General features: G+C 42.8%; 1 protein-coding gene across 2 annotated transcripts in view; it reads right to left on the minus strand.

The window, feature by feature from the left end:
* Window positions 1-14,489, minus strand: part of NAT10 (N-acetyltransferase 10) — a 37,493-nt gene that overhangs the window by 13,932 nt on the left and 9,072 nt on the right. For both annotated transcript variants that reach the window (XM_045015914.1, XM_045015915.1), the window contains 14 exons: window positions 14,111-14,225; window positions 12,858-12,965; window positions 11,407-11,540; window positions 9,842-9,935; window positions 9,095-9,193; window positions 8,340-8,476; window positions 7,488-7,612; window positions 6,909-7,059; window positions 6,160-6,256; window positions 4,438-4,554; window positions 2,777-2,878; window positions 2,589-2,663; window positions 1,795-1,911; window positions 1,457-1,590 (listed from right to left, as the gene is read on the minus strand). In XM_045015914.1, the coding sequence (XP_044871849.1) occupies window positions 1,457-1,590; window positions 1,795-1,911; window positions 2,589-2,663; window positions 2,777-2,878; window positions 4,438-4,554; window positions 6,160-6,256; window positions 6,909-7,059; window positions 7,488-7,612; window positions 8,340-8,476; window positions 9,095-9,193; window positions 9,842-9,935; window positions 11,407-11,540; window positions 12,858-12,965; window positions 14,111-14,225 (1,605 nt within the window). The remainder of the gene's footprint in view (window positions 1-1,456; window positions 1,591-1,794; window positions 1,912-2,588; window positions 2,664-2,776; window positions 2,879-4,437; window positions 4,555-6,159; window positions 6,257-6,908; window positions 7,060-7,487; window positions 7,613-8,339; window positions 8,477-9,094; window positions 9,194-9,841; window positions 9,936-11,406; window positions 11,541-12,857; window positions 12,966-14,110; window positions 14,226-14,489) is intronic.

Here is a 14,489-nt window from a genome sequence, read left to right on the forward strand (position 1 = left end):
GCAAGATCCTGTTCTGTCTTGCCATTCTCTTCCTACCAACCCCAAACTACTATCTTCTTCCTATCCTTTCCGCCTACACCCTTGGCTCCTGACCTGATCCTGTGATAGCCCTGCCTAGCCTGAGAAGGGTTGGTGGAAAAGGAACTTGCTGGGACCAGACAGCATTCCAGATGAAGGAAGCAAGTCAGAGCCCAGAGCTGCACCGGTCACGGCCAACCTGCCTACCCGGAGCACACATTCATGACTCATCAGCTGCACTGGATCTTCTGACTTTTAGCAGGAAGCTGTACTTTTCCCACCTTTCACTATCCTATTTCTTTCCTCTCATATCTGTCTGTTTTGTCAAAAGCAGGAACAACAAGCACCAACAGCTGAGTTAAAAAGATGAGATTTTTCCCCATGAGAAGGGCTGTTTGACAAAACAAGGGAGTTTAACCAACATCCTCTCTGAAAATGGCATTTTGCTAAGTTTTGACTAAGAGTGAATGGTAATGCACAAACAAACAATTTTATATACTTTATATTTTGGATTCTTCTGCATCGTCAGTCAATAAACTTCCAGATTTTGGCATGAATTTCATAGTGTTTGCTCCATGGAATTAAGCAGGATGGAGAGTCTATACTCAGAACCCCAAACTACAAATAGCTGTTTAATATTGCACTTTGCCAGTGTCATATTAACACCTTTAACTTCCTGGACCCACTTATTTCATTAATTTAATACAACAACAGTATCCTTGGGCTTGCACAGCACCACAGATCTGCTTTGCAATGGAACTGGGGCAGTCTGGCCATACAAGAACCAGAGCTTGAGATGGTAAATGGGTACTTTGCTCCTGGGCTAGCAAAGGAGGGAGAGCTCTGCATTACTCTGAAGGGGCTCCCGAAGTAGTTGCATCCAGCCATCCTGAACTGTAAGTACAGATCCCACCACAGGGGGGCATGGAGCTGTGCCAGTTTTGAAACAAAATTACGAGCAAGGGAAACACGTACAGATATGTTCTTATGTATATCAGGACCCATGGATACATTCATCTGTAGGGGCTCCCCCCAACCGCACTTAGTATAGATCAGCGGTTCTCAAACTTTAGCAACCCCAGGACACATTTTGATTTAAAAAAATTTCACAGACCCCCAATCACCCTATTCAGCCCAAGGCCTCGCCCCCACCCCACTCCTTCCCCCAAGGCCACACCCCTACCCCACTTTTTCTCACCCCCACTCCACCCCTGCTCCTTTCCATCCCCTCCCCCGAGCACGCCCTGTCCCCACTCCTCTCCCTCCCAACGCCTTCTGTTCACCACTGAACAGCTGTTCTCCGGCATGAAGGATGAGCTGGGAGGGAGGGGGAGGAGTTGATCAGTGGGGCCCACGGACCCCCTGGAGAACCCTGGGGGTCTGCAGATCACAGTTTGAGAAACACTGGTATAGATGACAAATATGGTTAAACTCTTACTTGAGCAGCCTCGGTGTCAAGCCATAAGATACACCCAGATAATCTAAATTCTCCGCTTGTCGCTCACTCAGTTTGAGAAGTAAAGGAGGCAAGTCCTTCCGAGGTGTCACAGCCTCTTCTAACAAACTGACAGCCTGGAGAGAAGAGAGGGAAAAAGTGCAGCCAAATTAGCAAGCGAACAACTGAGTCTTCACAGTGACTGCAGATTAAATTTCTCAAAAGCTATAAACATGGAAGGCTATATGGGACTCAGTTACTGAGGGTTCCACCGTATATTCCAATATGAACTGAATAGACTAAAACAGCAAGAAAAAACAGGTGCACATAGAGCTTCATACCTCACTGCTTACGGTGGCAATTCCTTTTGGCTTCGGAGTAACTTTTTCTTCCAGGCAAGGGAATTTGCCTTCATAGTACATTTGCAATAAGGTCAGAGCCCTGCTGCCATAACCCATCTGTGAAGGAAGAAATTAAAATACATTAAGAAGTTCTTAAAACTGTGTGTTTGTTTTTTTTAAAGAAGATTCATGATCTCATCACATTCACCACAAAAGCTTCACATTTATAAAACACCTTTTGCCCTAAAGAGGGCGCAGGCAGTTTACAGATGACCTATACTAGTATAATTCAGCCACTACAAAAACCTATCTGCTGCTTACGTACTTAACAGCTTATAGAAGGGGAAGTGCAGGATGCATTGCCCAACTGAAGCTACCACCAGAAGTTTAGGGTTCAATCCTGCAGCTCTCAGATTAGTAACCCACCGAAATCCTGGTACTTATTGATGTACCGTCTGGAAGATGGGACCCATAAGAAGGCAGAAAGAATGACCCGAGAAGGCAGCACCCAGGACACCAGGGTTAACCCCCCTGGTCTCACAAGAAATTCACGGGCTCTAATGCTTCATATCACCTCTCCACTAGCAAAACATTGCCCAGCAAGATGCTGGGAACATTGGTTTGGTACTACCCCTAAGGAGGACAATTCCCCTACGCTTGCTGCAGAAGCTGAGCTTTCATTGGAAGTCTCCCACCCAAATAGTGGTCAGGCCTCATTCTGGTCATCTTGTGAGAGCAGATGAGGTGGTCCCACGGCTGGCTACCTATAATCACAGAATGTTGGAATACATTACCCCTTGATAATCAGGGTGGACTGCAATGCGAACAACACGTCCACCCGAGAGGCTCCCAAAATCTGGATCTTGGAACTGCATGCGAAATACAAGTCAGATTAAAGAAAAGAGTTGGAGTGTTCAGAATATCAAATCAGTACTTAAACACGCCCCCACCCGAACATAACCAAACAGCCAAAATGACTTACCTGCTCTGAGACAGTCCATGGAATAAGATCTCCTGAAGCCTTCCTCCCCCTAGACAGGCTGTTCATGATAGACTGGCGAGAGATCTCTCCCTCCAGACACACCTGTCAAGAGAAAGAAGGAAAGGTCTTTAGTCCCGTGCTACAGCTACCCATTGCAGAAGCATACAGATAGAAAAACACTTGGTCAGCCTTCTAGCCTACCATTTATACTGTGGGAGAACCTGTAGCATTCTAGGATCCCCTTCTGCTGGAGTTTGTACAAACACATAGTACAACAAGCGACAGGCCCTGACCTAAAAACATTCAGTCTAAAGAGAAGATATAAGCAGGCAGGGACGGGAGAAGGATAGTGTAACAAAAGATTATAAGTATGCTTGGAAGGATTAGATTTTGATCTATAAACATCGATTTCACAAACCGCTAAAAAAATATTTCCATCACTAGTAACTGAAGTTTGCAAAGAAAAATGCTGCTTGAGAACGTAAGAGTTTGATTTAAGGATATTTACTTTGTATATTTCAATGTGTGTTGTTGACAGTTTGGGTTTTAACAGTTATAAAGCTTTAAATTTTTTAATCTCAGCATCTACTATTATTAAATAATTATTGTCTGACTCCAATTTTTTGACATCCCCATTTCACACAACTGTGAAAATTTAAATTGAAAAAAAATGCTTAAAAATAAACATTAATAGTCACCAAAATTATTAAAAAAATAAAAATAAAAACACAAAAACTTAATTTTGTCAACTTTAATTACAACATGCTTTAGCAAAGACTACCTATGTGCACAATCTATAGCCTGTCAGCAGCAGCTAATCACTACCCACCACCTGCCTAGCCAGTTTCACTCTTAGATTTTCCCTCTTTTCTCCTCTTAGGATGGGCCTGTTCCCTACCATAGATTGTGAATTTACTAGCATGTATTACCCTGGTGATCATTACCTTGATTACTGGTACTTAATGAGTCAAGGAGGCAGAAGAGTTGTATGCTTATATAGAAATGCTCATGTTAGTTAAAAATTGCAAATAAGATGCAAGAAGGTTCAATATCAACGCACCACAATTCAGTCATCTCCTAATGAATTCCTATTTGTGCAGGACTATACAAGTGCTATGAAGTAACAGGAATACAAGGGACATTGGAGAAGTAATGCAATCAACTCTCCCCAGGGAAAGAGGTTGCTGTGACCAGTACTTCGGTTTCTCAGCAGGCCCTGCAGCACAAATGCGTTCCTTAGGTCGTAAGCGCTGGGTGAAAGGGACAATGTCCTTGTGTATTTGTACAGCAGCTAGCATATCAAGGCCCTGATTAAAGCTTCTGGGCACTAGCATAACACACACAAAACTGAAACTACTATATAGTTCTACTGATATGATATGGGGGGAGGGATAGCTCAGTGGTTTGAGCATTGGCCTGCTAAACCCAGGGTTGTGAGGGGGCCACTTAGGGATCTGGGGCAAAATCAGTACTTGGTCCTGCTAGTGAAGGCAGGGGGCTGGACTCAATGACCTTTCAAGGTCCCTTCCAGTTCTAGGAGATTGGTATATCTCCAATTATTATTATTTTATTATATATTTATTTACTTTCACACATCCTGACACTGCATCCTTATTAAACAGTTCTGTATCCACAGTATGCTTCCGCTTTCTGTCTCTTACCTGAACAACAGCAAGTACTTCTGGCAAGGAATTCTGGGTAGGTGGGACTGGTGGCAGAAGGCAAAAGAGATGATGGGCAGGAGCATCTGAAAGCATCTGGAGGTCATTGGGAGAATTCTAGAGGGCCATAAAACAAACAAGTTACAGCACTAATTCTCTATCCCTTACTAGTTAGTGAGACAGGTGGCTGCGTATCTGCAGACCAACAATCCTCAAGACTCTCTGCAGTTACGAGGGAAGAGTTTCAAAGTTCTACCAAAAAGATAGTAATTGCTTAGAGTTCAACACCACTATAAATCCTGCCTCTCCCTCCTGTGAATTTGGATCTAGAAAAAACCTTGGTGTAATACTGATAGCTGAAGAAACTCTCAAAACAATTCAAGGCTATCACTTCTAGATTACATTACTTGGATTGGATTATTTATCAGCGTTTTAACACCATAATATCAACCTACAGGTACATTTTTTTACTATTGTATATACTCGATCATAAGCTGGTTAGTTTATAAGCCGACACCCCTCCCCCACCAAGATGGATAAGTAAAAATGGAAAAATTTAATAACCCGTTCATAAGCCGACCCTATAATTCAGGGGTCAGCAAACGTTGGCTCCTGGGCCATCAGGATAAGCTGCTGGTGGGCCGAGATTGTTTGTTTACCTCGAGTGTCCACAGGCATGGAGGTAAACCTAAGTAAACAAAGTGTCCTGGCGCACCAGCTGCTTACCTTGATGGGCCAGGACAGCAACTGGTGGGGAATTTGGGGGGGGGGGGGAAGGAAGAAGCTGGGAGTCAGGGGAGTAACCCCTGTGACCACCCCCCACATGACCCCCACTCCTAGCCCAGGACCCCCACACTCTCCCCATCCCATCCCTTCCCACCTTATCTGGGGAGGAGGTCTTTGAGCTGGCTGGAGCTGCTCCAGCAGGCTTGGCAGCACGGCCACAGCCTGCTCTGGTGCGCCAGACCGGGTGGCATGGCTGCAGCACGTTCCAGCGGGCTGGGCCGGGCGGCGTGGCCGCAGCGTGCTCCAGTGCCCAGGCGCTCGGCCATAGCCTGCTCTGGGGGGCGGGGCCAAGCAGCACGGCTGCAGCCTGCCAGCCCCAGAGCTGCAGCTGCTTCAAAGGCTGGGGGGAGAGCAGCGTGGCCAGAAGTGGAGACACTCTGGCCCCGATTCTTCCCTTATGGCTGTGCTACCTCTCCTTGCTCCCTCTGTTGGGGGGAGGAGCTGTGTCCCACCTCTCCCTCTCTATACTCGTTCATAAGCCGACCCCCTTCTCTGGTGCTTCCCTTTTGACTAAAAAAATTTGGCTTATGAACAAGTATATATATGGTATTTTAAAATTAAATTTAAGGCCATTCAAAAACCCAGTTCTTATTTAATGCAATAAATGCTACTGAAGACTATTCACCACCTACACTTATCTCCCCTATATAATTCAGTTATCGGGCTCTGTGCAAGTGCAACAGGCATGTCTAAGATTTGGTCTCCTGGATTTTGCAGCCAGAAATCAGTATTAACCCATGTTGAGATAGGGCCTATTGGATGAGGAGGAAATTGGGAAGACAGCGATGTACAAAGCTAGAAGCTGGGCCTGGAGTTTGGCTCTTAAGGCACAGAAAAGCTATCGAGTTATCAGTCCTCTAAGCTTTCTCAATTTCATCTCTTTAAAATGGCAGAGATTTCTCCATTACATCCCAGCTGACACGGCAGTAGCACTACCTTGTAGTGTGAAGCCACGTAGAGGGCCATCAGCCTCTGGAGAAAAATTTCCGATGCTTTGTGATAACAAAAGAGGGTGTCTCTGTTCACATAATATCTAAGTCTGGTGATCAAGGAAACAGCCAAAGCCAAAAGACACATCCCCTGTTGATTTATCCCAGCCTGAGGTGATTTTCCATACAGTATCACAGTATGAGTTGGCTCAGTGCCCTTATACTCCGCATCAGCCGGATAGGGTACACAGATTCCTCATTCTTTAAGCTATTGCTGTCAAAAGACTTCAGCATCAGGGCTCTGGACAGTCTTCATGCCTGATCTGTACACACTCTTTCAAGCACATCAATTAAAAAAGAAATCACATAATTTTGACCATGGCCCTCGCTCAAAACCTTCCTTAGAACTCACCACTCTTCTTTGAAGCTCATGAATGGTAATAAGACACTGGTAGCCCACCCCTTAACAAAAAAACAAACAAACAAAAAAGCCATGCTAGGAGATTGAGGCCAGAAGACTGGCCTGAGTGCACTTTGATCGGAACCTGCACTGAGAAGCACCTGGGTGGACCCTATATCTGCACAGAGCCCTACTGGCTAGTCAATGGGCCAGTCAACAGGCTAGTCAATGGGCCAGTGCAGAATTGGGGCCTTAGATTGTAGCCTTGTTGTTAGTCTCTTCTGGAAGAGCTCACTGTACCCGGCCACAGCTGGAAGTAAATTATTTAAAGCATGCATTAATTTCAGCCAGGATACAGGTCGCAGGTTTCAGGCAGTGGGCAGCCAGAGATGATCCTGGTGATGTTGAGACAATCCAAACATAACAGGTCATTGAGCCATTTTTCAACAGGGTCTCCAGGGGCATATCGGATTGACTCGTGGAGGGAGACTTCATGCAATGTACGAGCTGGAAGGAGAGATTCAACAGAAAAAACAAACATGTCTGAAGTGACAAATATTGAAGACACCAACAGGATCAGGCCCTTCAATAGCTTTGGTTCAAAAGACTGAAAGTAGCAAACCACCTACTTCCCCACCAAGCCACCCAAAATTGGACATTTAAGCCTATTTCCACATAGAATCAAGGTAGTTCGATTGCTCAGGTGGAGTCCATGCCCCTACAAGTGGGTTACATTTCAGAAGGTGAGAAATTCATAATATTAAGCTAAGAGGCAAGTTACAAGTCAAGCTTCTTTAAAGCTTCCTGCATGTTCCTCCACCCCCACTCTCCACCTGAAGCTGCAGAAATCCAAGTACACAAGCACCAAGGATTGTACAAGGTGCAAGTCAACAGCAGTCATACGCCTATTCAGAGATGTCAGCATGGGGAGGTACCTGAGGCAAGTTTAGCCGTAGCTGTAGATTTGTTCTCTGCAGTCATGCTGGCTTGCGCCTGTGCACTCTGCTGCCGGAGCTGCTGAATCAGCTTCAGGGACAATGACCGACCAGTGCCCTCATAACTACAGGATTAGAGATTGGAAAGAAGCAGGTAAGATGAGGCTGAAACAAAACCGCAGAAGTTGCGTGGAGAAGCTCCTATCTAAAATCCAACGTTATCTGCAGGGTTTATTTGAGTTCTGGTGCCATGTGCCATTACTAGGTCCCTTGCGGCCTCACTGTTGGTACAAGTTTACTTTATTCCCACACAAACTGCTTCACCTGACGCTAAAATGCAGTTGTTTGCAGGGTGAAAGACAGCAGCTCTTTCAGGGCACTACAGTGATGTGACAGGAAGTGACTGATAATTTCTGGTAGAAACATAAGGGGAATTTAAACAGGCAGGATACAATAACCTATACTGGACTATAGCCACAATGTTGGAATTTTCTTTGTTTCCTTTTATTCAGAAAGTGGCTGCTCTCCACAAACCCCAAAATTCACTTCTCCTAACAGACTTCATCATCATGCTTAAACATTTGCTCCTTGTACAGGCACAGAACAGAGCATGTCTTCATGCCAAGCGCAGGCAATTAATGAGGCTGGGACTAGTAAGTGACCCATAGAAGAGAATGAAGACAACAGTCAATTCAAAGGCAGCTCTCAGCCAAGCGGTTACCCAAAAGGGTCAGTACTAGCAGAAAGAGCATAAGGGCTGCCCTGAATGAGAGCAGTAAATCTGCAGGGTCCTACGAGAAACTGCCCTTGCTGTTTGTTTCCCAGACAAGCAGGCCTGCGTGAGTCTCTCACCCATTGATCGTAGAAGCCATAAAGACGAGGTAAGGCCCCAGCAGGTTTTTCACCAGAGGAAGGGGGATGGCAGCAGCTTCATCAATCACCACAAGTTCAGCCTGGCCCAGTTTCACAGCATCGGCGGGATGTATGTACTGCAAGGAGCAAAGTACCATTTTACTAAGGTAATCCCTATCCAGAGCGGTTGTCTAGGAGTTGAGGAGACTTCAAAGGAGGCAAAGCTGCAGTCCTATAAAAACAGTTTCCTTCCAAGGTCCCAGTCTCTGATTAGAGAGAAATGGCGTGCAGGCACTGTGGTAAACTAGTTGGGTGAACTTTAGTGCCAATCCAGGGAGGAGGAATAGCAGATCATGTGCTTTATGTCATGTCTATGGAGCAACAAAAGCACTTTATTTGTATCAGATTAGGTCTCCTTCATTTCTCCTGTCTGCTATAAATTTGTGCTCCTCCACCACACTTTTCTGGACACTATAATAACACATACCAAAAGACAAGCATGTGCAAATCCAAGTGAAGATTCTTGACTTACGAGATCTCCACAGAGCTAGATAAATAGCTTCCCTTGTGGAACCCATTGATCAGGAAGCAATTTGCCTCCTCTAACCTGATTGAATACACAACAGTGTGTAACATCGTTACATATTATGTAAAATGAACACACTTAAGTTTAAAAACATAAGTAATATGCTATACTTCCAGTGGCCATGAATGGGAAATAGTGAGGCTGGAGAAGAGATGTGAGAGTTAATTACCTGGATAGTCTGTCTGTGCTCCTTGAACACATTCACTCTGACGACAGCTTTATTAAACTCAGGGTTCAGAGACTGAATAATCTCATAGTCCAGATGTTCCTGAAGGAAGAGATTAAACAAAAAGATGCAAGACCTAACAGAACAGCAGGCTGTGAGAAAAAGTGTTTTTCTCACCACATTCTGCTAGTTTAATATTAAATCTTCCATTCAGATTCTCACTTGCACTCCTGAGGGTCAGTTTATTTGCACAGAAATTCTGTAAAGAAAGCCTCAACCTGGTTAAATCTACCTGTATTCCTAAAGTAAAAACCATTCAATGAGATCCATCAGAGAGCTGGTTTCTCCAATACTTGCAAAGTTCATGGAGTAGCAGATCCAAGAATAAATTCCATTTCTCAGCAAAGAAGCACTTATTTCATCTATTTCACTTGTATTCCTAGCATTTACTTTAAATCGAGGGCTCTAATTGAAAATCTTGTATTAAAAGCAATATCGATTTCCTTATGCAAAGAAATCTAGTTTCACAATATTTCTGATTTACAAATACTGAATGTAAAATATCACTGCACTCTGATTCACTATATACTTCTGCAGAGCATTATAAAGACTTTTAGGAGCAAACAGCCTATAACTAAAAAGGTATCATTTTTAAAATAACCACATAAAAACCAAAATGAGAAATGCAGTTTTAAATCCCTACCTAAAACACAATTCTAAGAAACCACTGTAAAAGCCTGCTCTCCTTACCTGGTACTGCAGTGCATCAAAGCCTTTAAATACAAACTCAAATAGTGTGTGAAGGTTATCTGGACTGGGAGATGTCACAAAGATGTTGGAGTAACTGTTGAGGAAACAAAACAGGGTTTTAAATCCTTTTATCCAAAGCAGAGTGAATGATTCAGTTCATATTATACAGAGCACGTAAGACATTACAAAACACTGAAATTTTACATATACTAAGCATCTTAAACCATAAAGAGTTTACAGAAGGCAGATTTATAACTGTAATAGAAAGCAACAATTAAAGTAAAACATTCTTCCTACCACACCTATAGGATACTTCTGTGTGTACCACTATGCCAAAGTATTCAGCAGCACACACTTCTCTACTCTTGCATTCAACACTTACTTCTCCTGAAATGCCCACAAGTAGGAATCCTAAAAGTGTTTTCAAATTTAGTTTTCCAAGTGGGGTCTCCAGTGTATACTATCTGCTCCACCTCACCTTTTTGACTGTAAGCTGTATGGTCCAATGGCCATCTTCATTTTGTACCAAACAGCATTTTGTCAGTGATCAATAATAAATCATCATCTAACCTTAAGTTCTTTTTACTGTTAACAAGAATTAATCTACCCTTCTATGAACGAACCTGAATCAGTGACTAAAGCAAATTATTTAATTTATTGTAATATTCCCATCACTATATCAGGATGAGAATGGCTACTTAAAAATTACTATTTTTGACATATATTAAGTGCATTTATTTCTAAAACAAGCAAATCAATACTCTCAGATATCTAATAAAACTCGAGCTCACATTCAAAGGACAGTGGACTTCATTACATGAACAGATGTGACTTTAGTTAGATACAGCAATAGTACAATTCTCTCTCCACACAAAAGTAGATAAAAGATAAATCTCAATATTTAAATTAAAATGTACAGACAAGTCACTTGAGAATTATGTTCCTGTGTTACTAGCTCTAGCAAAATTCATCACTTCTTGATGACTGATACTTGAAAAATGAAATAATTGTGACACCCCATCTGCATCATTTCTGCATCTGTTATGAATCTACAACCCTATCCACATTAAGCCACCATGGTAAATTCAAAAAAATTAAAACTGTAAGCCCTTCCATTTCCTGGGACACCTGTTCCAATATACACAAGTATTACGTTGTTTACCTAGTAGAGCCCTGATCCTATGAATACTTACTAATATCTTAACTTTGAACCCATGAATAGTCCCATGGTACATACAGATCCAAGCACACTGTCAGAGTTCACCACACTTATATCCTCAACTTCTCTTGCTCATTGGTTTCACTACACAACTGAGGACTGATTTTTAGTTGCCTACTTTAATTTTTTTTAAATGTGATTATTCTGACTTTTAAAAGATTTAAAATTTCCTGTTAGTATAAAAATGGAAAGATTTGGAAAGCAATACAACTATCCATCAAAATGCATATAAAGGATTGCGTAATATATGTATATTACTGACCCACAAATGCACCTCAAATCCTTCTCAGCCTTCTCATTATTTACAAATGCAAATAAAAGCCTGGACAGCTGAGGTTAAGCTTACCCAAAAGCCACGGCTCCAGCTATAGCCAATCCTAAAGCAGCAGATTTACCACGTCCCCTGGCAGCTGTTAAAGCCACGGTGCTCCTCAGAGTCTTCTCAGAAATGGCTTCAATAAATTTCAAAAGTGCTTTTGCCTGGTGAATAGGAAACAAACACAGGAGTGGTGTCTAATGGAGCAATAAAGCCATGTGCACATTTACTGAATGGTATCACTAATGGGAGCTGACATCCCTTTTCCACGCATTAGGGGGCAGGATGGGAAACGATGAATAAGAGACATTAAAACTGGCCAAACATTTTTTTTTCTTTTTTTTTACTGCTTGATACTTAAACCACAATCTCTGAACATACTTGCACCCTGAGCTCTCAAAATGGGACTGGGCAAGACAGAGAATGATAGTTATTATATTGTGGATTTCAAGAACATGTTTTACTTGAGAACTTTAAATCACTTTATACCAGGAGATTTTCATAAGCACTTTACTGTCATTTGTGCCTAACTCCCCTTGGAAGTCCCAGAACCTCTCCGTAAGGTAGGAAAGTATCTGATCTATTGTGGAGTTGGGGGATGGCAGGAACAGTGAGGTTTAGAGACTTGCCCAAGGTCACACAGCAGGTCAATGGGAAGAATCTTAAATCCCAGTCTCAGCTCTAACCGCTAAGTGTACTCCCAAACCAACCCTACAAACTGGGTATCATGAGAAAGCAAGGGCAAAGTAGGGCCCGTTTTAACTCTAGAGACACATACACCTTTTAATCTGTGGAAGGGTGAAGATAATCGCAAGAGTAATAAGTATTTGCCTTTTCCAAAGCATCTTTCACTCAGAAGGATCTCACAGCCCTTCTCAAATCACCTGCTTGCAAAGTTACTTCTTGCAAGGAGAACTGTACACAACCAGCACTCTGTACCACACCAGGGATGGGGACGTTTTGAACAAGGCCACCAAGACAAGCCCTTGCTCAACTGAAAGAGCTGGGAATCTTTATCATCCATGGACTGGACTTGGAGTTTAAGTTGTTAAATGTAAGACACAAAATAAATTACCTGATACCCCATTTTACCAGCTCTTAAGGTAGCAGAGCTAAGTCAACTCATGCCACGATTTGAACATGTGGCTCAGTTGCCCACTTATCACAAATCTGATGCTTTGAGAGCCCTATGCCATTTCCTCTCGGTAAGTGAGCTTGCTAGCACAACTCTTCAGCCTCTTTCCATTCTAACCCTTCCTTTCATTATGGAAAGTCAAGCTGCTTGAAGAGGCCTCTCACACCTGCCTTTGAGCTGCCCCATCACATTAGCTCTTCCAAGCAAGCCAAGACAGAGTTGCTTTCCTGTAAGAGGCAGCACTGGCTTGTGAACTTTTCATTCAGAGGAACAGTATGGGGCAAAAACATGAATGGCTGGGGTATCTGTCAGTAGAACAGCATTCCCAGTTTAACACCATGCCAACCTGATCCAGAGTTTTACAGCTATCCACCAGCACTCCTACAGGTTGCGTATCCTGCAAGCTTTCCTTCAATTCCTTCAGCTCCAGATCCTGAGGCCTGAGGTTATCCTCCTAGAAGCAAGAGAATTTAACAAAGCAGGATTAATAAGGGATCTTTCAGCACAGCTGCTACCTCCACACCGGTCATATCTTTATATGGCAGGAAGAGAAGTTCTATTGCAAATTTAATAAGCTATACTGTAGATGGGGCATACATTTGGGTCCAACATATTAGAATACATCCTTCAGAATGAGGGACAGGTAAGGTGTGAATCTAGTCCTCTCTGGACTTGGATTAAAAGAATGATCAACCCAGCCTCAGTTCTAGATTATTGAGAACTGGTACAATAGGCTGTATTAACTCAGAAGAAGAGGAGATTATTGCTAGATCTAGATCTTTCTAAAGTTTTTTTTGGTAAGTCATCTTCAGTCTATGGATCAGAACTTCTCAGGACTCAAATAACTCAAAGTTCTGTTGCAAATAGTGATGTACAAGTTTAGAGCATCTTCTGTTCCCCATGCTTCCAAAACTTTGCAGATTATACACAGACACTTCTTTCATCAGTGAAATGCAGTAAGTGCATAACAGCAATATTATTCAACAGTTTAGGTCAAGAAGTAAGGAGAAGCATCTAACATACTACAAGTATCAGAGGGGTAGCCGTGTTAGTCTGGTTCTGTAGAAGCAGCAAAGAATCCTGTGGCACCTTATAGACTAACAGACGTTTTGCAGCATGAGCTTTCGTGGGTGAATACCCACATACTACAGGGAATTTTGGTGACCAGAATTACCCAGACAGTAATATTCTCAGGACAGAGATCTAAACCCTGATACATTTGTAAAACATGCCAAAAGATATTCAGCCATTATAAGCGATCAACCTCTCATCTGACAGCTGGCATTGCCAGCAGCACAATGCTTCCGATCAAATTGCTAGAGGATTTTTTTCAGCAATGATTCAAAAGAGCACCCACTGCTGAATCACTGACACCACTCCCTATAGCACCCAGATAGATACTGCTTGCCAGATATAAGAAGCAGTTGAATCTTCAAGTCCAGAATTTAGAATTGGCTCTGCTCTCCTTTAGTCTGAGGTTAGAATAATACTTGCTATTTAGTGGGGAAGAGCCACCTCATCTTTATCAAACTTTAAAATACTGTTTGCATCTCTGCCTTGGAAAAGACTATTTGAATCAAATATGTAATATGCACTTACCTGAGACTGTGGAGGAACTGGTGTTATGTTTGCAATGTGACTAGAGATTGGCAAGATGTTGAGCTGATCGTCAATCACTATGCAGTTCTTACAAGAGGCCAGAGACAGAATGAACCTGCATGATCAGACAAAGCCAGCTCAAATACAGCACTGGTGACACCAGAGTTTATTTACCCTGGCTCCCTTTCTCTCCAATCGCTGCACTTACAATCTGGTCCTGCTTTTACACTGTTTTATAGCTGAGCTGAGACAAGTTAGTTACTTGTCTCTCTCACACTCAGACACACACACACACACTGCAGCCACTTCTGTGATAAGAAGGCACATACATTATTATTCTAAGTTAACAGGACATTGTGCCAATCCTGAAACAAGACAC

Source organism: Mauremys mutica, chromosome 4, assembly GCF_020497125.1.
Source record: "Mauremys mutica isolate MM-2020 ecotype Southern chromosome 4, ASM2049712v1, whole genome shotgun sequence".
NCBI lineage: Eukaryota > Metazoa > Chordata > Testudines > Geoemydidae > Mauremys > Mauremys mutica.